This window comes from Colletotrichum siamense (assembly GCF_013390195.1).
Source record: "Colletotrichum siamense strain Cg363 chromosome Unknown KSG_Cg363_contig01, whole genome shotgun sequence".
NCBI classification, from domain to species: domain Eukaryota; kingdom Fungi; phylum Ascomycota; class Sordariomycetes; order Glomerellales; family Glomerellaceae; genus Colletotrichum; species Colletotrichum siamense.
This window is the reverse complement of record NW_023501014.1, coordinates 2,138,392-2,148,941: the sequence shown is the minus strand read 5'-3', so window position 1 is coordinate 2,148,941 and position 10,550 is coordinate 2,138,392. Positions and strand designations below refer to the sequence as shown.

The following is a 10,550-nucleotide window of genomic DNA, read 5'->3' as shown; positions in this document are numbered from 1 at the left end:
ATGGACCGCATCCTCCTCAGCTCGCCCGTCGAGCCTCGCACGATGGCCGTCGTCGCCACGACGGTCGTCGCAACCATCTCCCTCCTCTCCCTCGCCCGCCTGGGCCTCTACGTGAAATGGAGCTCCTCGATTCCCAGCCCTCTCAAGACCAAGATCCCGGAGCTCACGAGCGAGGAGATCAAGAGACTTCACTATCGCCCCGATCACTTCCCGGGTGCCCGCGATGTCGAGACGCCGGTAAGTACCTCTCTGCTATCTCCGCGACGATAAGAAGACTAACGACCCCCCAAGTACGGCTGCATGCGTGTGTATGAATGGGGCTCAACCACCGGCCCCAAAGTCATCCTCATCCACGGCATCAGCACATCCTGTATGACCCTCGGCCTCATCGCCCACGCCCTCGTCGCCCGCGGCTGCCGCGTGATGCTCTTCGACCTCTTCGGCCGCGGCTTCTCCGACGGCGTTGGCGACCTCCCCCACGACACCCGTCTGTACACCACCCAGGTCCTCCTCGCCCTCGCCTCCTCCCCGCTGGCCTGGTCCGGCCAGAACTCCATCAGAGTCATCGGCTACTCCCTCGGCGGCGCCGTCGCCGCAGCCTTCACGGCCGCCTTCCCTGACATGGTCGAGAGCCTCGTCCTACTCGCGCCGGCCGGCATCATCCGCGCGGCCAACTTCGGACACCTGGCGCGGCTCACGTTCCAGTCGGGCATCATCCCCGACCGGATCCTCGCCTCGATCACGGAGAGCAGGCTGAAGAAGCCCCTGGCCCCGAAGCGGTCCAACGTTGTGGAGGACGAGGACGACCCGGCGGAGAAGCTCGTCGACGTCGCCGCCGCCGAGGCGTCCTCTCCTGACGGCGGCGATCTCCCCGTCGAGCAGGTCGTGCGCCAGTACATCTCCTGGATGGTCGTGAACCACCGCGGCATGGTCCCCGCGTTCATGAGCTGCGTCAAGCACGGCATCCTGACGGACCTGCACGACACGTGGCGCGCCCTGGGGAGGAGGAAGAAGGGCACCACGGCCGTCTTGATCGGCCGGGCGGACGAGGTCATCTTCGCGGAGCATTACACCGAGGACGGGCTGCCGCTGCTGGGCGGCGAGGAGAATGTGCACTGGAAGGTCCTCCCTGGCGGGCACGATTTTGTTATGACCAAGAAGGATTTGATCATGCGCGAGCTAGATGAGTTCTGGGGTATGAAGGTGCAGCCGTAGAATCAACGATACCCAACTAGAGGCATGAAGCACACGATAGACACGGGGTGCAATTTTGTGGCGGCTGTTTGGCTGCGGATTTGTTGACGTTGCATTTCCTTCAAGCGGCGGCACTCGATAGATATTATTCACGAATCGGAATTAGTAACAGTACTAGTGGCAGTCTGTTTCATTGCAACCCTGCCGCATATTATTTGTTGATCTTGATCTATTGTGTGAGGTTTTTGAAAAGTACAACGGGTGTCTACATGAGAAGCGAGGGGTATTCTGTCCTGACATCAAATACTCAAACACGCAAACGCCCACCATCCATCCGCCGAGTGGACAGTTTTGCAACTCTAGCGATCGAGCGCCTGGCTGTGACACTATGCATTTTGTCAGTACAAATCTTGGATGGTTCGAGAATAATAAACTTACCATGTGCCAGTAAACACCCTTCTTCTTCAACAGCTCCGAATGGCTGCCCTTCTCCAGCAGTCTTCCCTCCCCAAGCACGAAGATGATGTCCGCGTTTTGAACAGTCGCCAGGCGATGTGCGACAACGACCATGGTACGTCCTTTTCCAGCCCGTTCAAACGCAGCTTGGACACTCTTTTCGCTCTCGGAGTCCAGAGAGCTGGTTGCTTCATCGAGAAGGAGGATGTTCGGGTTCCTGATCAGTGCGCGGGCAATGGCGACACGTTGCTTCTGGCCACCGGAGAGTGAAACACCCTTACTGCCGATGTTCGTGTTGTAACCCTCTGGGAGGGATACGATGAACTCGTGGATTGAAGCATCGCGGCAGACCTGATGTAAACGCTCATCGGTGACGGAGTTCTCATCCACGCCTAGCAGGATGTTCTCTCTGATTGTTCCCTGGAAAAGTGTCGGCTCCTGGGCAACCAATGACAGGTTCTTGCGGTACTCATAGACATTGATATCCTTGATGTCTTTGCCGTTGCACAGAATGGCGCCCTTTTCGACGTCGTAGAAGCGTTCCATGAGAGAGATGATACTCGTCTTGCCACATCCAGAGGCACCAACAAGCGCAGCAAACTGCCCCTTCTCAATAGTCAAGTTGAGTCCCTTGAAAACCGACACATTTCGCGTCGGGTACTTGAAGTGAACATTCTGCAACTCGATTCGGACGCCGCCTTCCGTATCCGGGATCTGCTCAGTCACTGGAATAATGTCCTTGTTCCTCGAGTCACGCATGTTGATGATGCGGTTGGATGCCCCAGTGACTTGCGCCGCGTTGGGTCCGAAGCTGAGACCTTGACCGGCAGCTTCAGCTCCTTGGATCACAGCCATGAAGCAGACGAAGAAGTTCTGCGGGCTGTACTCGCCGGAGGCCAACAAGCGGCTGCCATACCAGAAGATGAGAGCTTGGCAAGCCATCGAAATCGAATCCGAGAAGCCGAAGACAGCACTGGTCCACCTCGCTTTTCGGAAAGCGTGGCTGACATGATCCTTGAGGAGCTTCTCGTAGCGAGTACATGTGACGCCCTCCAAAGTCAGGGCAGAAACAGTTCTGAATGCCCCAATGGATTCTGAGGCAAACTTGGAACTCTCCGCGAAAACAGCGGCATTCATCTTGTCGAACTCAATCTCGTACTTGAACCGAAAGTAGCCTCCCGTTAATCCAATCGGCATGGTAACGCATAGAGCCACCAGGGCCAGTTTCCAACCAAAAGCAAACGCAATGCTGATGGCTCCGACAATGTTCAAGATTGCCACGTATACCATCGCCATGTTGAGACCCAAAAGCTCTTCGAGCTGCTTTGGATCCCCAGCGACTCGAGCTGTCAAGCTGCCGTGTGCGTTCTCCTCTTCGTCGTAGAAAGATGTCCGTTGGAACAGGATCGCCTCAAAATACTGCTGTCGATATGTGGCACAAATGAAATGAGCCAAATGGGTCGCGACGAAGCCCATGAAGAAGTACGACAGACCAACTCCGATCGCCAAAATAACCCACATGAGTGACCAAAAGTTGCTGTCGCTGCGAATCTTATCAGGGCCGTTATCCGGATTGAAGACGACGATGACTTTGGCGAAAAGCCATGCCTGCAACGGAGTGCCAGCTGCAGCACAACCCGCGAAAACCACGGTCAGAATACAGAGGAGCCAACGACTTCTCTGCTCATAGAGTAGTCTGCCAAAGCTCTGGAACAGGTTGCGGTTGACAACCTGCGTCTTCTGTCGTGTGCTGTCTGCCTCGGATCGCGCAGCGCTCTTTTCGCGGTCTAGGATTGCTCCCAAGTCCTCTTCCTTGTTGTCTGAGTCGCTGTCTTCCGTTTGGTCACCGAGCGAAAGTTGCTGAGCGTGCACAAGACCATAGTATACGCCTTCGTCGTTTTCCAAAAGACTTTCGTGTGTGCCTTGTTCAACAACTTTTCCTTTCTTGAGGACCACGATCCGATCGGCCTGCTTAATGGTAGACAGACGGTGGGCAATCGTGATGGTTGTACGATTCTGGGATATCTTATTGAGGGCAGCTTGGACGATTCTCTCGCTTCGGACGTCGATGGCGCTGGTGGCTTCGTCCAGAATGACAATTTTCGGTTTTCTGACGATGCTTCGGGCAATGGCGATGCGCTGACGCTGGCCGCCGGACAATTTTGCGCCACTGTCGCCGACTTGGGTGTCGTATCCCTGGATTAAAGTCAGTATGTTGGGCCGTCGAAAGGAGTTCAGATAGGAAGAAGCACTCACATCTGGCAGACGATCGATGAATTCGTCGGCAAAGGACTCCTGGCAAGCTTCCTTGACGAGTTCTCGCTTCTTGTCCTCGGTTTCGTGTTCCCACTGAGAGCCAATAAGTCCATAGGCGACGTTGTTGAAAATGGTGTCATTGAACAGGAATGGTTCCTGCTGGACCAAGCCGATCTGCGAACGCCACCACTTGACATCAATATCGTCAAGAGCGTGTCCGGATGTCGAGATTGAACCGGCGAGCTCAACGTGAGGACCGGTCTCCTCCGGCTCGGGCTTGCTCTCTTCATCGTCCGACTCTTCCTTGCCCTTCTTCTTGTTCTTCTTCTTCTCGGCCTCCTTTTTCTTGTCTTTCTCGATCGTCTTGGCGATGACATATTGATCCTGCAACGTGTACCATCGCTCGATAAGGCCCACGATGGTGCTCTTGCCCGATCCAGAAGGTCCAACAATAGCTGTCACCTTGCCGGACTCGATTGTCAGATTCAGACTATCAAGAACCTTGACGTGGGGTCTGCTCGGGTATGCGAAGGTGACATCTTCAAAGACAATGTTGTCGTTGGCCGATACTTGAGGTTCTTTCAATTTCCCCGTGGTGGGGGCGGGAGCATCGATGACAGTGAGGAACTCGCATGCAGCTACCATTGCCTTGCCGATAGCAAGCAACGGGGTGCTGATTCGCTCGAGAGACATGACCACAAGCATGACGGACATGAGCACACTACATTGAAGGTTAGCACGTGGCGACTGGTCGTCTTCTGAGAACCTGCACTTACATGATGACTTCGCCTACTCCATCGACTCGGCCGTCAACCCAAGAATGAGTGCCGTACCAGAATGCCAGGCCAAACGCGGAGAACAAGGCAAAGAACTAGATAGAGTCAGCATTCAATCAACTTGTACGCAAGAAGATGACGCACAATAAGCCCAAACTGGAGGGCTAGCAAAGGGGCTGTAAATTGGCCCTTGCGTTTCGCTTGCTCGACAAAAACTGCGTAACGGGCAGCAATACGATCCTCCGCTCCGCATGCGGTGACCATTCGAATACTGGAAAACGCCTCACTGGCAACAGCAGATGCCTTGCCTTCTGCCTTGGTCATTTCAGAGTGACCCTTGATGATGAAAGGCAAAAGGGCTGCCAGAACGACCAGAATGAACAAGATGCAAGAGGCGGTGACCAGGGTCAAAGCCCAATTATAGGTAAATGCGATAACGATGGCCGCGATGATGGTTCCGTTGAATTCGAGGAAGACTCCAAGCTTTTCGGAGATGCCAATCTGAAGAGTGTTTGCAGTGGACGTGCTATGGAGGTTATGTTAGCTTGGCTCTCCCTTTTCCGGGGGCGGCACCCCGCTACCCAGAGGACTCGGGCTCACTAACATGGTGCTCGATGCCATGCCTGGTGGCATTGAATCAAGGACGTGGATTGTTTGGCCAAATAGTCGTTGCAGGTAGTGGAGGCGGATTGCAGACGACAACCGGATTCCTATCATTCGAAAGGCGAACTTGTTGGTATAGTTGAGAGCGAAACGGGCGAGGAAGAGAATGAATAAGTACAGCGCCTGGCGGTCTGCGGTCTTCCTGAAGTCGTTCCGTGCGGCCTCGTTTTCTGCTGAAAATGCATTGAAGTCGTTTACAAGCTGTCCAAAGATGACTGTGTGCTGTGTTAGAGACCAGGACGAAAGTATGTTGGTGAAAGCACATCTTACTATTCATCAGAGGCAGCGTGATTCCGGCGGCGATGGAAGCCAGGCCGCCGACGATGTACGCCAAGATGTCCCATTTCGTGGCGTATGTAAAGACGCGGGCGTAGTCCTTGAAAGTAGGTTCTCTCTCAGGTCTGACCTTGGGTTCGGGTGTTGGTTCCGCATCGTTACTCTTAACAGACTGGTCGACAGCCTTCTTTTCGTCCACGACGGCTACCACGGGCGGAATACCGTCCGGCTGGGCGGTATCCTTGTTGATAGCTTCCATGATAGGTTAATTCCGTCGGGCAATTCAAAGTGACATGTTCTCCGACGAAGAAAAAGTCGATTGGAAGGAGAGAGCCAGGATCGGTATGCCGATGGTTGAAAGGTGAAAGAAGGAAAGAATTCGCTGATTGGGTGTAAAGGAGCTATACGCGTAAAGCAATTGGCCGGTAGGGTCAAAGAGCGTAAAGGGAGAAGGAGCCGCGACCTGGGATGCGAGGATGGTCGAGGGGAGGACACTGAGTATTAAAAACAACAAGAACAAGACGTCGTAGGGAAAAGATGACACTACAACTTCGCGGAACTCAAGTTCGATTTTTGACGACCAGGCTTGGCTGCCACGAGTCCATTACAGGTATTATTCGTTCCTTCTCATTCTCAGTCTCCCGCAGTAACTCGTAAAACTGCACGTCTCGTAAAACATCCCGAAGCGGTTAAGGCCAATCAGGATGCCTTGAAATGGCAACGCTGTAGGGATGCCGGCCGGGGGCCAACGGTAGTGGAGTGATCCTGGAAGTCAGCCGGACCCATATTTGACCCGTCCAGGAATGGCCCAAATGGACGGACGGGCGGTGCACGCGCCACCGACTGCCCTCGCGCTAGGGGTTCGCCCGAGTTTAATTGGAGTCTCCTTCGTCCTCCGCAACGAAGGGACTTTCTCGCGTGGATGAAAGCGTTACATGCCTCCCACCAGGTTTGCATCATGGCATGGGCAGCGGAGCAGCGGACTTCACCAGATTCCAGATCTACGAAGAAGACGCCTCGCGGACTTTGCATCTACAAGACCAATCATGCGAATAGTCGGTCTGAAGGCTGCAATCAGGCTTACGACCAAACCTCAGGACGGCGTCATTTCAGCCTGTGTTCAGCGCTTTCAACACACCACTTCCAGCGGCGATGAATCTCACTGCAACAATTCATGTCGCTAGTGCTCCAGGCAGGTGCAGACTTACTTTGTTTACCTGGGATGAAGACAAGCCTCATGTCTCGCAGCTGCTTAGCGTCGTAAATCCACCTTAGCGTCGTAAAACATGTTGCTAGTTTTACGGGCCGTGCGCACTCCATGCTTCATGGCCATGCACCTCAGTTCCTCTTCCGCAATCAACGTAAGGACGCTGAAGTGGCCACATGTCATCGAATAACACCACGTACAATTGGTGCCTCAGTGACTCATCTCCGCCGGCGGTGCTCGATCACCTTGGATCAGCTTGCACGTGGTTTGTGACGAATTTGACTGCTGCTGCCTGATCTGCCTGCTGGGCGTCCAGTGTTGGCATGAAATGTGTCTTATTGTTGCGCAGACTCTGACGACTGAAGGACTCCGATTCCAGCCGCTCGGGAGGCGCCAATCTGACCCCGAACCCCATAGGTAGACACCGAGACGCGGCCCCGCTAAATCTGTCCGGTTCCCCATCTTACCGCGTGGTGTTCTTCCCATGTCGGGTTCGGACTGCTCAAGAACACCGACTGATCCCGACAAGAAACGGCCAAATGTGGGCACACCCGAATACTCGTAACGAGACCACCCACTGTAGTAGTCCTAGTAGGACTCACTGTAGGACTAGAGAGTTCAGGGCTGAACCTTAACAACTACAACATGCGGTTGTAGCTTTCTTAAGTCGATGATCTACGAACTGGACATCGTCGTACATCTCATCGCTGTCGATGGAATTCAAATTTGCCATTTGATTGAGGTTCTCTCTTATCTCGACGATGTCTCGTTGCCGTAGGGTTCACTATGGGTTCCACCACGAACAAAGTGGCAATTCACATGTACAAGTTTAGAATAACACTGCGACGAATGAGAGCAGCGGTTCCGCACCGTCCCAAACGTACCGCAAGACACCCTTTACCGTAGCACTTGATGAACAGCTCCTGCGGTCTGTTCAGACGAAGAATCACCCCACCATGGCACCTGCCGAAGAATGTCCGATTACTTGCAGCCTTATCAGATTGACAGGGATCTGTCATCACTTGCAGGACACATCATTGGGCAACCCACAAGTGGGCATATCCCAGTCCACTGCAGCCTTGCATGCATTTTTGACCTCACAAACCCCCCCAAAACTCGTCGCAAGTCATTCGGCCCCTCCAAAACTTGCGATTGAGTCACCAACACGATTCCTGGGCCGCTTTCCCTTTAAGACGGTTCCCCTTTTGCGCAACGCTCGAGAAAGCCAGGTGAATGAAGATCCAGCTGCAAATTTTCTCGAGGTCTGCCAGACCGGTCCGCCGACTGACTCTTCTTTCTAAAAGCCCGTTTTCAACCCCTCTTTTGCCCGCGGGCCGCCCCATTCGTCGCGACTTTTCCTCGTCCGTCCCTGTTTACCAAAACGACGACCACCAATTGCCCGACATGGCGCCCAAATCAAAGTTTGAGCTCAAGACCCCGAAGGGCACCAAGGATTGTTAGTCGATACCGCTGTCGTCTTCGCGCCGCCAATCATACGACCCGGACTAATATTTTGTGTTGATTCAAGGGTTCGGCAAGGACATGATCATTCGCGAGAAGATCTTCTCGCAATTGAAAGATGTCTTCCAAAAGCACGGTGGAATGGAGCTTGATACCCCTGTTTTCGAGTTGAAGGAGATTCTTTCAGGCAAGGTACGACCCAACCTTCACATACTCCCCTCCCCCACCACGGAGGGTATATGCGAACCCCGCGATCCACTTCCTCCGAACACCCGGGGACGATCTTGATACTAAACAAAATCTCTCCATAGTACGGTGAAGACTCGAAGCTCATCTACGACCTGGCCGACCAAGGTGGCGAGATTACCTCCCTGCGATACGATTTGACCGTTCCCTTCGCACGATGGCTCGCCATGAACAAGGACATCCAGAGTGTCAAGCGCTACCACATCTCGAAGGTCTACCGTCGGTACGAACAACCCAGGCTATGATCTATTCTATTAGCAACAGGCTAACCCATAATAGTGATCAGCCCGCCATGAACAAGGGCCGCATGCGCGAATTCTACCAGTGCGATTTCGATATTGCTGGCACCTACGATTCGATGCTCCCCGACGCCGAGATTATTCGCATTGTCGTCGAAGTCTTTGAGGGCCTTGGTTGGAACGGAAACTACACCATCAAGCTCAACCACCGCAAGATCCTTGACGGTATTTTCGAGGTCTGCGGTGTTCCCGAGGACAAGATCAGGACGATATCTTCTGCCGTCGACAAGCTCGACAAGCTGCCTTGGGCGGACGTGCGCAAGGAGATGACTGAAGAGAAGGGTCTCGACGGAGAAGTCGCCGACAAGATTGGCGAGTGGGTTGTCCTCAAGGGCAAGCAGGATCTGCTCAGGAAACTGCAGCGCGACGACAAGCTGTCTGCGAATGCCTCCATGAAGGCCGGCATGTCCGACTTGGAGATGCTCTTCAACTACCTCGAGGCTTTCGGTGCTCTGGACAGAGTGTCATTCGATCTCTCTCTGGCTCGTGGTCTTGACTACTACACAGGTGTCATCTACGAGGTCGTCACAGAAGGGTCTGCGCCCGCCGCCACGCCTGGCGCGGACGACACAACAGTCAAGTCCAAGAAGAAGAGCAAGAGCAAGGATAAGGACGATGAAGATCGCTCAGATGATCCCAGCGTCGGTGTTGGCAGTGTTGCTGCCGGCGGTCGGTACGTTTTTCAAGGTTCTCCTTTGCATCTTGCAGCATGCAGCTAACGGCTCGACAGCTATGACAACCTCGTGGGCATGTTCTCCGGAAAGACCCAGATTCCGTGCGTCGGAGTAAGCACGTCTTGTTCTAGAAGCACACTGCATGATCACTGACATTGTTCTAGGTTTCCTTCGGCATCGAGAGAATCTTTAGCATTACCAAGGCCCGCATGCAGGCCGAAAGCGAGGCCCCCCAAAGCACCGTGGACGTCTTCGTCATGTCTCTGGGTTCCAAGGCCGGTCTGATTAAGGAGCGCCTCGAAGTTTGCTCCAAGTTGTGGGATGCTGGCATCAAGGCCGAGTTCCTTTACAAGGTTAAGCCGAAGTTGCCCAACCAGTTCAAGGCTGCCGAGGCCAACGCGACGCCGTTCGCCGTCATCCTCGGAGATGAGGAGGTTCAGAAGGGTGTTGTCAAGATCAAGGAGTTGGGTCTCCCTGAGGGCCACCCCCAGAAGGATGGCGAGCTCGTCGACATGGCGGCGCTCGTTCCCGAGGTGCAGAAGCGCCTGCAGAGGAAGCGTGAGTTGGACAACCTCGCCCGAGGAGCTGAGGGTCTGAGAGTCGTTGGAGGACTCAAGGGTGAGGCTGTCAAGAGCGCTTCGGCATCTGAGGTTGGCACTACTGTCGAGAAGCCGGCCGAAGCTGTCACAGAGGAAGCAAAGCCCGAGGAGGCGAAGCCCGCAGAGGTGGAATCAACGGAAGAGAAGCCCGCACCAAGCGCATAAACGATGGCATTATCAGCGAGTTAGCAAGTAAAATAAGATAGAAATCTCTTCGATGACTGGCATCGTCAGAACTCCCGTCTTCCGGTACACTACATGTCTTGTGCTTCCAATATTTGCGTAGTGGATGAGCCAGTCCTGGCCTTCCTAGAAAAGGGTAACAACACAGGTGAGACCGACCACCCCTTCGATTAGCAGGAGTTATCTCTCGGGAAAGGAACTGCCAATGCCAACAAAACTCGCTCACTGGAACATTTCCGACCCATCGCCTGGAGCGTTTG

At 54.1% G+C, this 10,550-nt stretch overlaps 3 protein-coding genes across 3 annotated transcripts; 2 read left to right on the top strand and 1 right to left on the bottom strand.

Annotated features, from left to right (window-relative positions):
* Nucleotides 1-1,215, top strand: serhl (Serine hydrolase-like protein; the record flags this gene model as incomplete). The annotated part of the gene is made up of 2 exons (XM_036632377.1): nucleotides 1-237; nucleotides 292-1,215. 2 exons carry the CDS (start codon nucleotides 1-3, stop codon nucleotides 1,213-1,215), a joined length of 1,161 nt encoding a protein of 386 aa, XP_036500978.1.
* A 338-nt stretch (nucleotides 1,216-1,553) lies between these two features.
* Nucleotides 1,554-5,880, bottom strand: BEA3-1 (ABC transporter BEA3; the record flags this gene model as incomplete). Its single annotated transcript, XM_036632376.1, has 7 exons — nucleotides 1,554-1,580; nucleotides 1,633-3,846; nucleotides 3,907-4,627; nucleotides 4,683-4,777; nucleotides 4,827-5,208; nucleotides 5,287-5,560; nucleotides 5,616-5,880. 7 exons carry the CDS (start codon nucleotides 5,878-5,880, stop codon nucleotides 1,554-1,556), a joined length of 3,978 nt encoding a protein of 1,325 aa, XP_036500971.1.
* A 2,352-nt stretch (nucleotides 5,881-8,232) lies between these two features.
* On the top strand, nucleotides 8,233-10,272 carry CGCS363_v000526 (Histidine--tRNA ligase; the record flags this gene model as incomplete). The annotated part of the gene is made up of 6 exons (XM_036632375.1): nucleotides 8,233-8,284; nucleotides 8,357-8,481; nucleotides 8,601-8,758; nucleotides 8,815-9,507; nucleotides 9,565-9,619; nucleotides 9,673-10,272. 6 exons carry the CDS (start codon nucleotides 8,233-8,235, stop codon nucleotides 10,270-10,272), a joined length of 1,683 nt encoding a protein of 560 aa, XP_036500972.1.
* Nucleotides 10,273-10,550: the final 278 nt, after the last annotated feature.